The 13,215-nt window shown below is 41.5% G+C and overlaps 1 protein-coding gene across 2 annotated transcripts in view; it reads right to left on the bottom strand.

The window, feature by feature from the left end:
* Positions 1 to 13,215, bottom strand: part of MPPED2 (metallophosphoesterase domain containing 2) — a 176,442-nt gene that overhangs the window by 81,362 nt on the left and 81,865 nt on the right. For both annotated transcript variants that reach the window (XR_008661307.1, XM_055301042.1), the window contains exon 4: positions 9,422 to 9,647. Coding sequence is in view for 1 of the 2 variants with exons in the window: in XM_055301042.1 (XP_055157017.1) it covers positions 9,422 to 9,647 (226 nt within the window). In the remaining variant the exon portion in view is untranslated. The remainder of the gene's footprint in view (positions 1 to 9,421; positions 9,648 to 13,215) is intronic.

Raw genomic sequence — 13,215 nt, 5'->3', positions numbered from 1 at the left:
TAGAGGTGAATCCTCAGGAGGTGAGTGACATCATGCCTTGACTGCTTCTCACAGAGCAGCCTAGCATGGCAGAGGGGTTCTTTCCTGTGGAATGGGGAACAGAGGATGGCTTTGGTTATCATGCCCCTATTGTGAAGCTACTTTAGCAGCATGCAGACACATCAGAAGGGGGGAAAGGGAGGAAGGCTGTCCAGATGTGGTGCCTGACCAAAGGGGAGCCCTCGGTGGCAGCGGCAACCTCCAAAATGTGTGCTCCAAGGCCCACTGCCCTTTCATCATTGATCACCTGGAGGATTACATGAACCTGGGGAGTTACTGGGACTTACTAGTGAACGCATCAGCTCTACAGGGCAGAAGTGCACAGTGGGGAGGCAGGGCAGCAGCAGTGACTGGAACCAGGCAAATCTGGGTCAAGACTGCCAGCGGGACCCCAGTGCACTAAGTATCTGGTAATACCTGTAGAAATTCACATTATGTTTACAGCTCAGGTTATAAAATCAGAAATCCACGTTGGTCAAAGAACCTGAAAATAAATGGTACAGAATCCACACGACTTTAATTCTTCTCTAGAAATTCAACCACTGGGAATTTGGCCATTAAGAAAAGAGAATACCACACGTTTGATAACTGGTTTCTAACGTCCAAAAGAACTTTCTGAGTGCCCAGCTGTCTAGCTTCCTACCAAACTCATACTTGATGCTGACTACTTTTACTGCAGCTTGAAGATACAGTCTTCAAATCTAATAGAAACTTCTATAGTTGGTCCTAGCATGGGGATATGGCATCTGAAGTAAAGAAACGACAAGAAAGAGCCTAAAAATACTGTTGGAGCCTTCCTTTGAAAATTCTCACTGCCTTCAAGGTTAGGTTTGTCCAACTACTCCCACTCCTCACCTTTTTATTAAAGCATGCTCACCTGGAGAGATGTTATACTCTCTCCATTTATGAATGTTCAGGATGGATCAAATACGTTCACAAAGCTCACAAACATAGTTGAGTGCTCGGTTTGGTTCCATCTTGCTTACCATCTCTCTAGTCCTCCTTGTAGATTCATGGCTACACTTGATCCCACATTGGAAATATTCTTTCCTCTGCAGCTCATGACTCATCTGTGTAGACCGTTAATCCATCAGCCACAGAAACATCAGCACCACCCTCACTCATTCATTCATTCATTCATTCATCTGATATGGACAGGGCATCCACCATGTGCCAGGTACTGGGCCACCCCAGGGGATGCAGAGAACAAAGCTGACAGGGTCCCTGCCCCTAAAGAACTTCCATCCACCAGCAGCGACTATGGGTTAAAAAGGAGCCTGTTAGTGTAACATGAGAAAATGAAAGAACACTCAGCAGCCAGCCAGCCGGCTGAGTCTCGGTGTTAAGGGCCAGGTCTTCTCTGGAGCATGATGTGTGGGCCCATGCCAGGCAGGCCTGACTTCAGCAAGGCACACTGCCAGCACTTCCTTCTTGGTGCATATATCCGGGGCTGTTGTCTTTCTCAGCTGCTACCTGGTGCCACAGAGGGAAAAAGCCACAGGCACCCAATACTTACCCCCGCCCCTCACCCCGCTGATGTGTGTGCAAAGGAATCATGAGTTGTCTCCATGGAGCAGAAGGATTAGAAGGACCAGAAGGAGGTAGGTGATTCATGTCTTATGACACACTGAGACACAGATTTTTCACAGAAAATCCCAGGCTCTGCAGCTTGTCAAGCAAACAAATACTGGATCATTCCTTCATCTGTCCCCTCAATATCCCTATTTGCCCCCTAGGAGCACCTTACCCGGAATCCTGAGAGCTCCTGAAGAGTACTAGCCTGGATTTCTGTGCGCCCTTTCTGCAATTGGATGGAAAAAGCTAAGTCTTCCAAGAGGCCCCTTCCTGAATTGCCTCAGGTCAAGGAGTAGAAGGACATCTGGTTACTAGGATATCCTGGTTTAGTCTAAAGAGCTCAGCATAGGAAGGCTGGGTTCTAGTTCTATTTCTCCCTAATACCTTTGGGCAAACCACCGTCTCTGTCAAGAACTCTATCCTGGCCTCCTCTGTCAAAAGGAGGCAATACTGAGCAGCATCTGACCTACAGGCAATTGTAGATGCTGGCTATTATTAATTATTGTTATTAATACATACTCTGCTTATTTCAATTGTCTGAATTACTTTTTTAACTTAAATTTTAATTACTTAGAATTGCTGTGAAGCCCAAACGACAGAATACATGTGACAGTTCCCTGATTGAAGTAATCATCCAAATGCAAGCTTGTTATTGTTGTCTGCTAATTGAGGTTGTCTCTCAGAACGTGCAGGCAAAAATTTAATTTATGCCAATAGCTGATATTAAGGATAACTGAAGACACACAAACATTTCCATAGCCCCCTCCCCATGCTTCCACACAGCCACCACCAAGGTGTCAGATAAAGGCACCAGGACAGGCTTTACGGGTTTGGAGGGAGCAGGGTGGAAAGGTACCAGCGGGATCCAACATCACAAGCTCTGCACAACCTGGCTTTGGATTTGGTACTCACTGAGATGGCTATGAATGGGAGGTGGAAAGCAAAGTGATCGTTTTTGCTTTCTCCTTTTTCAAATAAACAGGGCATTTGTTAAACCAGAAGTGAATCTGATCCCGTGTGGCTTTAAGAACAGTCAGCTGCATTCTGGAACAGGCAAAAATGTAAACAGAGCCTGTAACTCTAGAGCAGGGCAAAACACCCATAGGTTTCATATGGGAGAGTCTATGGGCTCTGTGCCAAGAAAAATGAAATGCTAGCCTGGGCCTTTAAACAGAATCATGTAAAAGCAGAGTGCATATTTGTTTAACACACACACAGACCTTTCTCTGTGCCAATACCTTTCTGAACCCTCCTGAATAAAAGCTGGAATCCCTGAGACGGTGGTAGGAACCAATATTGTTTGTATAGTCCTATTCTTTAGTGCGAAAGGACCTTCCAGCTAAACATGGAGATGTTTCTTTTCCTTCCTTCCTTCCTCCCTCCCTTCCTTTCTCTCTCTCTCTTTCTTTCTTTCTTTCTTTCTTTCTTTCTTTCTTTCTTTCTTTCTATCTTCTTTTTTTTCTTTCTTCTTTCTTTCCTTCTATTTCTTTCTTTCTTTCTTTCTTTCTTTCTTTCTTTCTTTCTTTCTTTCTTCTTTTTTTCTTTCTTCTTTTTCTTCCTTTCTCAAGTTAATCACAAAGTAGGACTGTGAAAATAAAATAAATGAGCCCATTCCACTCATCCTCATATCCGAGTTCTATCACGAGTTGCCAATTGGTTTCCTAATCCTCTTACTCAATATCTGCTGTTAATTTGTCTGCAATTTCAAGAACTTGAAGGCTGTCAGCAAAATACATGATGCATCACAAAACTTATAATTGGAAATAAAAACATCTGAAGCTTTTCTGACAGGGTAAACACAAAGTACTATTGCACTGATCAGAACAAGGAAACGTGAGGAACAGTGTAGCTATTTCTGTGCAAACACAATTACAAACGCTGCAGAGAGTGGCATCAACACTTAACTCCCACTTGTAAAAATGCTGAGAAAATTATATCTAAATGAATGAATGAATGAACTCAACATGTTTGTGAACCTGAAATGAGAGGCAGGGAGGAGGGGAAGAAAACATTCTGCTCAGTCTCCCTTTGCAGATGCAACTCAACGGGCTTTCTCTTGTTACTGCAGCCATTTCAGAATTCCACTGTCTAGGTAGGCCCCATCTAATTTTCCTGCCACAGAAGTTTAGGCACTTCCTCCACAGTTACTAAATCTGACAAATTACACCTGGGTCTACTCTAACATGAAAAAGCGTGTTCTTCGTCCCTGACCCTGTGGTCTTAGAGAGATCAAATTCCTGAACATCGGAAAGCTCCGCTCATACTCATTAAAAGCCACGGGAGGCAGCCCTGCATTTCTGCTCAAGAGGGGAACGAGGTGCAGCCACTGCTGAACCACACAATGCTCTGCTTGGGTCAATGTGGGCTTATTTCTACTGTTTGCAGGTTGGCTCCTGATCAATTAGTACCTCGATTTTTTTTCAACACAGCATCTTAGTATCAAAAGAGCCACTGAGGGAGGGCAGCCTGGGTGGCTCAGCTGGTTTAGTACCATCTTCAGTCCAGGGCATAATCTTGGAGTCCCAGGATCGAGTCCCACGTCTGGCTCCCTGCATGGAGCCTGCTTCTCCCTCTGCCTGTGTCTCTGCCTCTCTCTCTCTCTGTCTTCTCATGAATAAATAAAATCTTTAAAAAAACAAACAAAAGAGCAATTGAAACAAAACCAAAACAAACAAACAAGAAAAACCACCAAAAAAAAAAAAAAAAAACCCGAAGGGGCAGGGGTTGATTTTATTTATTTATTTATTTATTTATTTATTTATTTATTTATTTATTATTTCTAAATACTTTATTTATTTATTCATGATAGACATAGAGAGAGAGAGAGAGAGGCAGAGACACAGGCAGAGGGAGAAGCAGGCTCCATGCTGGGAGCCCGATACAGGACTTGATCCCGGGACTCCAGGATCATGTCCTGGGCCAAAAGCAGGCGCTAAACCACTGAACCACCCAGGGATCCCCAAGGGGTTGATTTTTAAATGGCAAGTCCCACAAGTGAGTTTACTGAAGCCTGCTAGTACTAAGCTGCTGGTTATAGATCCAATAATCCAAAATACAAAGCTGATTTCAAAATTCCACCTCCCCCCTACCCTGGCCAGACAAGCAGATTCAAATTTTGCCTCCTCTTTCAAGCCATCCTCAGCCTTTGGAAAAGACAACACAGACAGGCAATCAGGAACCATGGCGGCAGCAGGAAACCAACAACAGGGATACAAGAAATCCAGAAGCTTTCCTGTCGTGGCCCCAAAGTCCTAGGCAGACCTACCTGCCTGACAACACAAGACCCTCTTCTTCTCCCCCCAAGAAAGAGAGAAAAAAAACATAATATGTGAAATTCAGAAAAGCTGTGTCTGTGCTGATACATTCAAAGATGCTAATACCTCATGCCTGCTTCCTTTCTTCAAGATACTGGGAAGAACAAGACGGTGAAGGAATATATTCAGAAGCCGCAGATCCTGCCAAGAGGCCTCCTGCAGTGGGGGTGCTTTCTGGAACTGGTCAGCTCTTGCCCTCCTTCCAAGGGGACAAGGCAGCCCGCTTACATCTTCTTTGGTGTAGGCAGGCTACTGAATTTCCCCAGACCCACCGAACCACACCCAGATCCTCTTCCTCGGGAACCTCAGAAGTACCACCGTGCACTCCTATTGCAAACACACACGGATCCTTTGAATGCTGTACATTCTTCTCCACGTACAGCTTCCTGCTAAACTGTAAATTAGAGACATTGCTTTAATTTTCCCTCATCTTTAGGAAGCTTTCGGCTGTGCTGCAAGTTAAAACACTGTAATGAATATGGACTGATACTCCTTTTCTATACTGAAAGCAAGTCACGATCCACATTCTTAAAATACATGAGTTACAGCAATCTTCCTGGTTGGATGGCCATCACCTCTGAGAAATCCACAACAAGATGGAAATCCTTGTATCAAGGATCTTATTTTGGTTTCTGTTTTGAAATTAAGACCCTAGTAATATCAAAATTCACTGGAAAAGCCCAGGAATCAACCTTAAACCAGTTTACATTATTTTGGGGCTAGAATAACTAATTGGCTAGTAAGCAGGCATTCACCTGTGGGTGAATCTCAGGGATGGAGAAACCTAATTTCTAAAGGTGGAAAAGTGGTAGCTCTGGTACAAACCCTCCCAAACTTTGCTTCTAGTCAAATTCTTAATAGTGAAAGTGGTTACAAAGTGTACAAGATATTAAAATAATCAGGGCAGCCCTGGGTGGCTAAGCGGTTTAGCGCCGCCTACAGCCCAGGGCCTGATCCTGGAGACCCGGGATGGAATTCCATGTCAGGCTCCCTGCATGGAGCCTGCTTCTCCCTCTGCCTGTGTCTCTGCCTCTCTCTCCTCTCTGTATTCTCATGAATAAATAAATAAAATATTAAAAAAAATAATCAAGCATGCCCTGCTAATATGGATATTTTTTGAAAATGTTAACTTTGGTGACCAAATTTAAGTGCACAGTGGAGGAGAGATACTGAGGCCGATCTCGTTGGCCCTAGTTCACAAATATAGAAGCTTGGTGATTTGCCTCATGTCACTCAATCAGCAGAGCCTGAATTTAAGCTAGAAGGCACCCCATCTGACTCCTGGTGCAACGGCCTTCGTATGAAGATGGACAAAGGTATAAAGTAGATTTGAAAGACTAACCGCCCTATATCAGTAGTAGCTCACACTTATTAGATGCCTCCTCTGTGTCAGGAAGTCTTTGGGGGTGCTGTAGATATATTAACTCATTTATCCTCATAGGAACCATATGAAAGAAATAATGTTGCTATCTCCCACTTTAAAAGTGAGAAAACAGGGAGATGTTCAGACACTCACCCAAGGTGCCAGGGCTGAATAAGTGGTAGAGCTAGGAAAATCTGTGCTCTGTGCACAGAAAAGCTAGCGTGGGCATTCCCAAATGAATGTTCAGATTATCAGCAGTCCTGGGAAAATTAATTTTTTAAACTTTTTAAATTTAAACTCAACTTAGTTGACATATATTGTACTATTAGTTTCAGGGTTAGAACTTAGTGGTTCATCAGTCGCATGTAACACCCAGTGCTCATTACATCAAGTGCCCTCCTTCATGCCCATCACCCAGTTACCCATTCCCCGCACCCACCTCCCCTCGAGCAATCCTCAGTTTGTTTCCTAGAGTTAAGAGTCTCTTATGGTTTGCCTCCCTCTGTTTTCATCTTATTTTATTAATTTTAACAAAATACCTTCACAGTGCGACCCAATTTACCGATAGCTCCAAAATACATATTGAAATTGAAATTTGCTCTTCACCAACCTCTGTATTCTTAGTTAAAAGACAAAGTACCAGCAATTCCTATGGGTGACACAAATTCCATGTAAAGATCTCCTTTATTGTAAGGAAGTGTGAGGCAGGAAATAGTTTAAATTTTCTGGAAATCCCAACAAATTATGTTTACGTAGACAACTTTAGGAAAACATGTCAGAAGACGCATCCTGCCCACCTTCTTGCTCTCCAATATTAAAACAAGCAATTTTTGAATGGCATCAATTCAGATCAAATATAAACACTGTCTGAAGTTTTTAGCAACATCAAAAATGGATTATGTTCCATCACATCACATATTTGAATTACTGTGTTTTGTGTTTTTTAAAAAATTTTCTTTTAATTTTTTTTTATTTCTTTTTTCTTTCTTTCTTTCTATTTCTTTTTTATTTCTTTTTTCTTTATTTCTGCTGCAAGATCTGCCTCTGGATCCAAAATCACTCCCTCATTCATCACAGCCGTCAACTGGTTTAGCTAAACCTTATCCTATACAGATTTGAATCTGCTCAGATAGTGGATGGAGTTTGCTATCATCATTTCAGCAACTATCAATGTGGAGATCTCTGAAAGTGTGGCTTGTTCAGGAACAGCCTTCTATGTTCCGTGCCTTCGAGAAGGTTTCAAATATCATCTTCATGTGTTAAAAAAAATGATCGTAACTCCATGTAGAGCTTCTCTGCCAATCAGAAGTCATGCCTCAACTACTGCATAGTCATTAAGGAGGGAGCTATGAGAATGGAAAAGCTCCCTCTCCAGCCCTTTGCTCAGAAATGCTAATACCGACATCCTAGGTTACTTTGAGACCGGTTTTCAGATTACAATTTGATAGGACCACCAATTTCTCCTGTTTGTTCTCCTGCCCTTTACCACCTTCTCACACATAAAAACCATTACTTGATGTACATTAACAAAGCTGGATATAACCATCGTGGATTCTCACCACCAATTACCACACCACTACCACCTGTCATAGCACGCACCCTGTAGTCAGACTCAAAATTAGGATGCTGCCGCTCAGGGTCTTGGTGATCCCTGAGCAGTTACTTAACCTTTCTGTGCCTGAGTTTTTTCACCTGCTAAATGAGAATCATAACAGCGTCACATTTCTTAAAGGCATGAGATAAAAGGAAAGTGAGGAAAATGAGATAAAAGATAGACTTAGAACAATGCCTGGCATATAGTAAGTACTCTAGTAAGAGTTCACAATCTTTTGTTGGGTTGATTTTAAAGTGAAATATATTTCGTGTATTCACTCATCAGTCCTTCTGGATATCAACTAGTAAAGCTGGGGGAAAAAAGATCAACTGTTTAGAAACTATCTCAACTTTCTATTCTACAGAGAACAAACTATGGAGTGGGATGGTCAATCTAAAGTCATGCTATTTGCCCTCCTCCAGCCTTATCTGCAAATCCTAGAGCAGGGCTAGGATTCTTCTCCAGGTTGGGTAAGTAAAGGTTGGCTCTCTGCTTCATAGACACACAGAGCTCCGAAAAAATAGATAAATAAATAAATAAAAATCCAAGACTCCTCTGATATTGCTCTTCCTGTCTAAAACTCCTGTTTTGAAGATGAAGAAACTGGTTTGGAGGCTCAAGTTCACTTAAATACTTAGGGGCAGAACCAAGGCCAGAAAATAATAATCATTATCCTAAATAAACCACCCAGCAGTCTTACACATCCGTTACAAACGTCACCTAATTTAATCCTCATAATAATCCTCTAAAGTAGGTATTATCTCCATAGGCTTAGAGATGTGGAAACTGAGGCTCATCCTCAGAGAATCAATGTCTTCAAAGCCATATAACGGACAAATGATAGAGACAAGATCAAAATGCTTCCTCTCTGGTCCCAAAGAATCCATGCCTGTTTCAAGTTTTCTAGAGCTCCGTGCTAGAATTTTCAGCACCGAGTCTCAATCTGTGACTTTCAAGCTGACTGTGCCTCAGTCTCCTCTGGGGAGCTTTAAAAATACAAATTGCTGGGCTCTACCTCAGGAAGGAGAATCAGAGTCTCTGGGGGATGGCTTCAAAATCTGTATTTCTTCTGAGTTGGGTCAGGTGATTCTGATGTGTAGCAAGATTTGAGAAAGCCTAATCTAAGCCAGATATTTTACGAGGGGTTCCAGTGTAAAATGAGAGGGAAATGAGTTACCTAAGGCTGATGGAATGTTCGGAGTAGCTGAATCTGCAGGAAGGGTAACGCGGTGACCTTCCCCCAAATCCTTCTGTGTCCCACAGATGCGCATGCAGCCCCAGTCACATAAGCATAGATGCATCTACCAGCACCCTACATCCACTGATCTTGCCTAAGGAGATGTGCACCACGATGAAAACAACAAGCTCTGCTCTTTCCAGCCACAATATGTGTTGTGTTGGACACGCAGCAATAAGCTTTCTTTCCACCCTTAGCCTTTTCATTGAAAGCACCTTAAGTCTGCACCATGATTTCTTAGCACTGAGCTAAAAAAAAAAAAAAAAACGAAGGAGAAGATTGTTCCATTGAGCACTTACCAAGGTGCCCCGTATATCCTGAATCCCTTCACTGTTACCTCCGAGTCTTGTAAGTAAATACTGTTTGTCAGGAGGGACTGAACGTTGTCAAAGTCCTCTGGTTTCAATTTGGACACAGAGGGGAAACGGTAGTAGTCCTGTTTAACAAGGTCTGCCATGAATTCCTTATCAAATGTCAGTTCATGATTCCCAGCAATCACTATTTTATATTCATATGGCAGGTTTCCTGAAATAAGAAAAAAGAGTACCAATTAGCACGTTCATTTCCCATCACGAAGTACAACAGCCGAGACCGTATGATTAGCAGACAGTATACCCAAATGAAATAGCTCACGCATTCCTTTATATTTCCATGGGAACCAAAATTTATGACTATGCCTTTATGCCAGCAAAAAATGACAATAAACAGGAGAGAGGAAGCTGCTAAGAAGCTAAAAAGCTACTAAAAAGACATTCCACTCTCTGGTTCCATTTCTCTCTTCTGTATGCTCCAGATTCACTGTGATGAATCTACACTGTGATGAATCTGTACTTTGTAATTATCCTGCAAAAAGCACTTTAATCACGATCCTTAAAAAAGGTCTGGACTTGGTTTGGTCCTCAAAATATAAGCCAACCAACTGTTCTTAACAACTCAAATAACTGCTGGATTTGTAGTATATCCTTCAAAAGTATATTTGTAGTATATCATATAAAAGACATGGCCTAGCCAAGCATTCCACAATTCACATAAATGAAAGGAACTACATAGTACAATTTCATATTGTAAGTTAAAATTTACCTTGTGGCTTGCGAATAAAAAGAACATTAATAATGGCCCCCTGATTAGAAGGCTAACTTTCCTCCCATTGGGATGGGAGAAGAAACTGTAAAGCTTAACCCCCTTTTAATATTTATGGTATGGGAATGTGAGTTCTCGGTGTGTGCTTTTTATGCAAAAGTTTCCCGATCAAAATGAGATAATTCTGGGAAGAAGAATGAAAGCTATAAAGGAAAACCCAAACACCAGACTTCTGCATAGATTTATAATGTTTGAATAAAGTACAGATCATACATATTAATAACTCACCGTGATGCTATAAGAACCAAAATCCAAAGGGAGATAGTGCCGGGCAGCTGTCCCCATCCTGAAATTAATGCCCTTTTCTCTTCTTTGTCATTACCCATCCCTCAAGCCTCACTGCAGAGCTGCTGCTCATTTTATTTTATTTCATTTTATTTTAGGGGAGAAAAGGGTGGGGCAATGGTGCCTATAATTCCAGCTTCCTGAGACTCCTGGGTCCAATGCAAAATTAATGTTTCCTGCTATTCCAGGAAGAATGAAAGTTACCACTAGCAGGAAATTGGATACACTTGTTGTAGGAATTGGTCCTTACCAGCAAGCCAGAGTCAATGATTTAATTAATGAAGCTTAGTGGGGAAGAAAATTATATTTTGGGGGTGGGGGCACTTGGACTTCAGCAATGCAAACTGCGGAGACCTGTGAAGTACTCATATCAGCAGTGCACTGCAAACTTATTTGCTAATATTGAAATGATTTTTTTTTTTGAGAGAGTGCATGCTCATGAGTGGGGGTGGCGGGAAGGGATAGAGGGAGAGGGAGAGAGAATCTCAGACAAGCTCCATGTTCAGCAGGAAGCCCAATGTGGGGCTCAATCTCACAACCCTGAGATCATGACCTGAATCGAAATAAAGAGTGGGATGCTTAACCCACTGAGCCACCCAGGTGCCCCTGAAATGATTTTTAAGATCACCAGAATATGCTTTATAATGATATTTTCTTTAGCTTTCAATTTTTAGGTTTCTATCAGTAATGAAATTGCATATATAGCATGTGGTTTAAAGGTGAGGCTTAAGAGAGAGATGAAAGCAGTCAAAAACTAACACGGCAGAAATCTGAAACCACAAACAGCGTGGCCAAGCGTCAACGGATATCCCTGACTACTAGTGCACAGGGCTGTGCGACATGCCTTTGGCCTCAGATATGTTTTAAGGCTGTAGTGAAGAGCTCACAGAAAATAGGAAGCTTCTCTCAAATGTACGTTTTTACAAGTTTATAATGCCCACTAGCATAAGACAATAAGGAGTGTGACATATATTGTAAGCTGATTGGATAGAAAAATGGTATTTCGCACAATTCCCTGCACTTAAAATAGAGGTGAGAGATGTATTAGAGGTGAGAGATCCCTGCCATAAATCCTGACACCACACACACTAGAAATTTGTGAGATGCTCCACAACTCTCACATTACGGCTATGTGGCCGGCCCCCTTTGGCCCGATTCTGCACCCCTAGGGTTACCTGTGCCCCCAAAGTTGGAACAGGCTGAAACATTTTCCTTGACAGTAATCTGTTTCAAGGTAGGTCGTACCCGCATGAGTCTTTGAGCAACCCTATTTGTACAAGTCACGCTATAGCTGCCCAGTTCCCTTTTAATCATTCATGATGATGGACTCACTGTAAACCTTTCTTTATGCACCACTGCTCTTGCAAGAGGCTTCTTGCTTTTTCCATTTTAGAGGTCTGGTTCAGGAATGGATGGCATGGGTGAGACTGAGAAACAAGGCAAAGGAACTATATTTTCCCCCCTTTGAACTATTTTTTTTTTTAAAGAAAGTAAAACTGCTACAAAGTAAATCTTCAGGAAGACAGGCCTCTTACATGTCTTTTAAATCAAATTTTGGAGACGCAGCATAAAAAGGTAGCCACCAAAATGAAGAAACAGTGAGGATGTTTACACACTGCCAACAAACTCATCTCTTTCTGAGAATCCAGTAGTAGTATCCAGCTTCCATCCTCTGTTACCTGTGTTAGGAGATTCTCTCTCTCTCTCTCATACACACACACACATCTAAATATATATATATATATATATTTTTTTTTTTTTCTGAACGGACTTCATCTATAATCTGCCAACTTTTATTGTTTTATATGAAAAGTGTAAGCAGGGCAGCTGACAAATCTCCCGTTACCTGATGGTATTTTTTTTTTTCGAGGCTAGATTAATTTGGAAGACTTTGCAGTCAACCTCCAAACTTCTTGGTATTCAAATAGCATCATTTAAAAATTGTCAGACAAAGAGGTGCCTGCCTTGTTCCATTTTATTCAGATCAGGCCATTGAAGTTGACCTGCGTAAGTAAAAAAAAAAAAAAAAAAAAAAAAAAAAAAAAAACTAAGGCTATATACAGTTATTTTAACACGGAAAAATTCTTGCTTCGAATGACCTAAAGAACTCTAACTAGCATTCCATCTTTCCCAAGACATGCTCTATGTTCTACTAGCAGTATAAAAGATTGTTTTAAGTGGAATGGAGATAAACTTTTGACAAATTATCAAATAGTTCTATATGTTTTAAAAATGCGTATTTGGGGGATGCCTGGGTGGCTCAGCGGTTGAGTACTTGCCTTTGGCCCAGGGCGTGGTCCCACATCAGGCTCCCTGTATGGGGCCTGCTTCTCCCTCTGCCTATGTCTCAGTCTCTCTCTCTCTCTGTGTCTCTCCTGAGTAAATAAATAAAATCTAAAAAAAAAAAAATGCATATTTGGGAAATACAATCTGACAGTACAAATAATGATAGATGGCTTCATTTTTCATCTCTACTCCATTTTTCTCTCTTTACATCTAAAATAAGAGGTGATTTAAGGAAAATTATTAAGCAAATAATAATACAGATAATTCACAAGTATGGCAAAGTGATGAGTATAGCAAGTAAAACAAGAGAATGTGAGAAATTAGCCCATCTTCTCAATGTTTCTAATAATTGGCCTTTTGATCTCATTCTTCCCACTGTCAC

The sequence above is a fragment of the Nyctereutes procyonoides genome, unplaced genomic scaffold (assembly GCF_905146905.1).
Source record: "Nyctereutes procyonoides isolate TBG_1078 unplaced genomic scaffold, NYPRO_anot_genome, whole genome shotgun sequence".
NCBI lineage: Eukaryota > Metazoa > Chordata > Mammalia > Carnivora > Canidae > Nyctereutes > Nyctereutes procyonoides.
The sequence above is the reverse complement of the archived record's forward strand: the minus strand, read 5'-3'. Positions and strand labels throughout refer to the sequence as shown.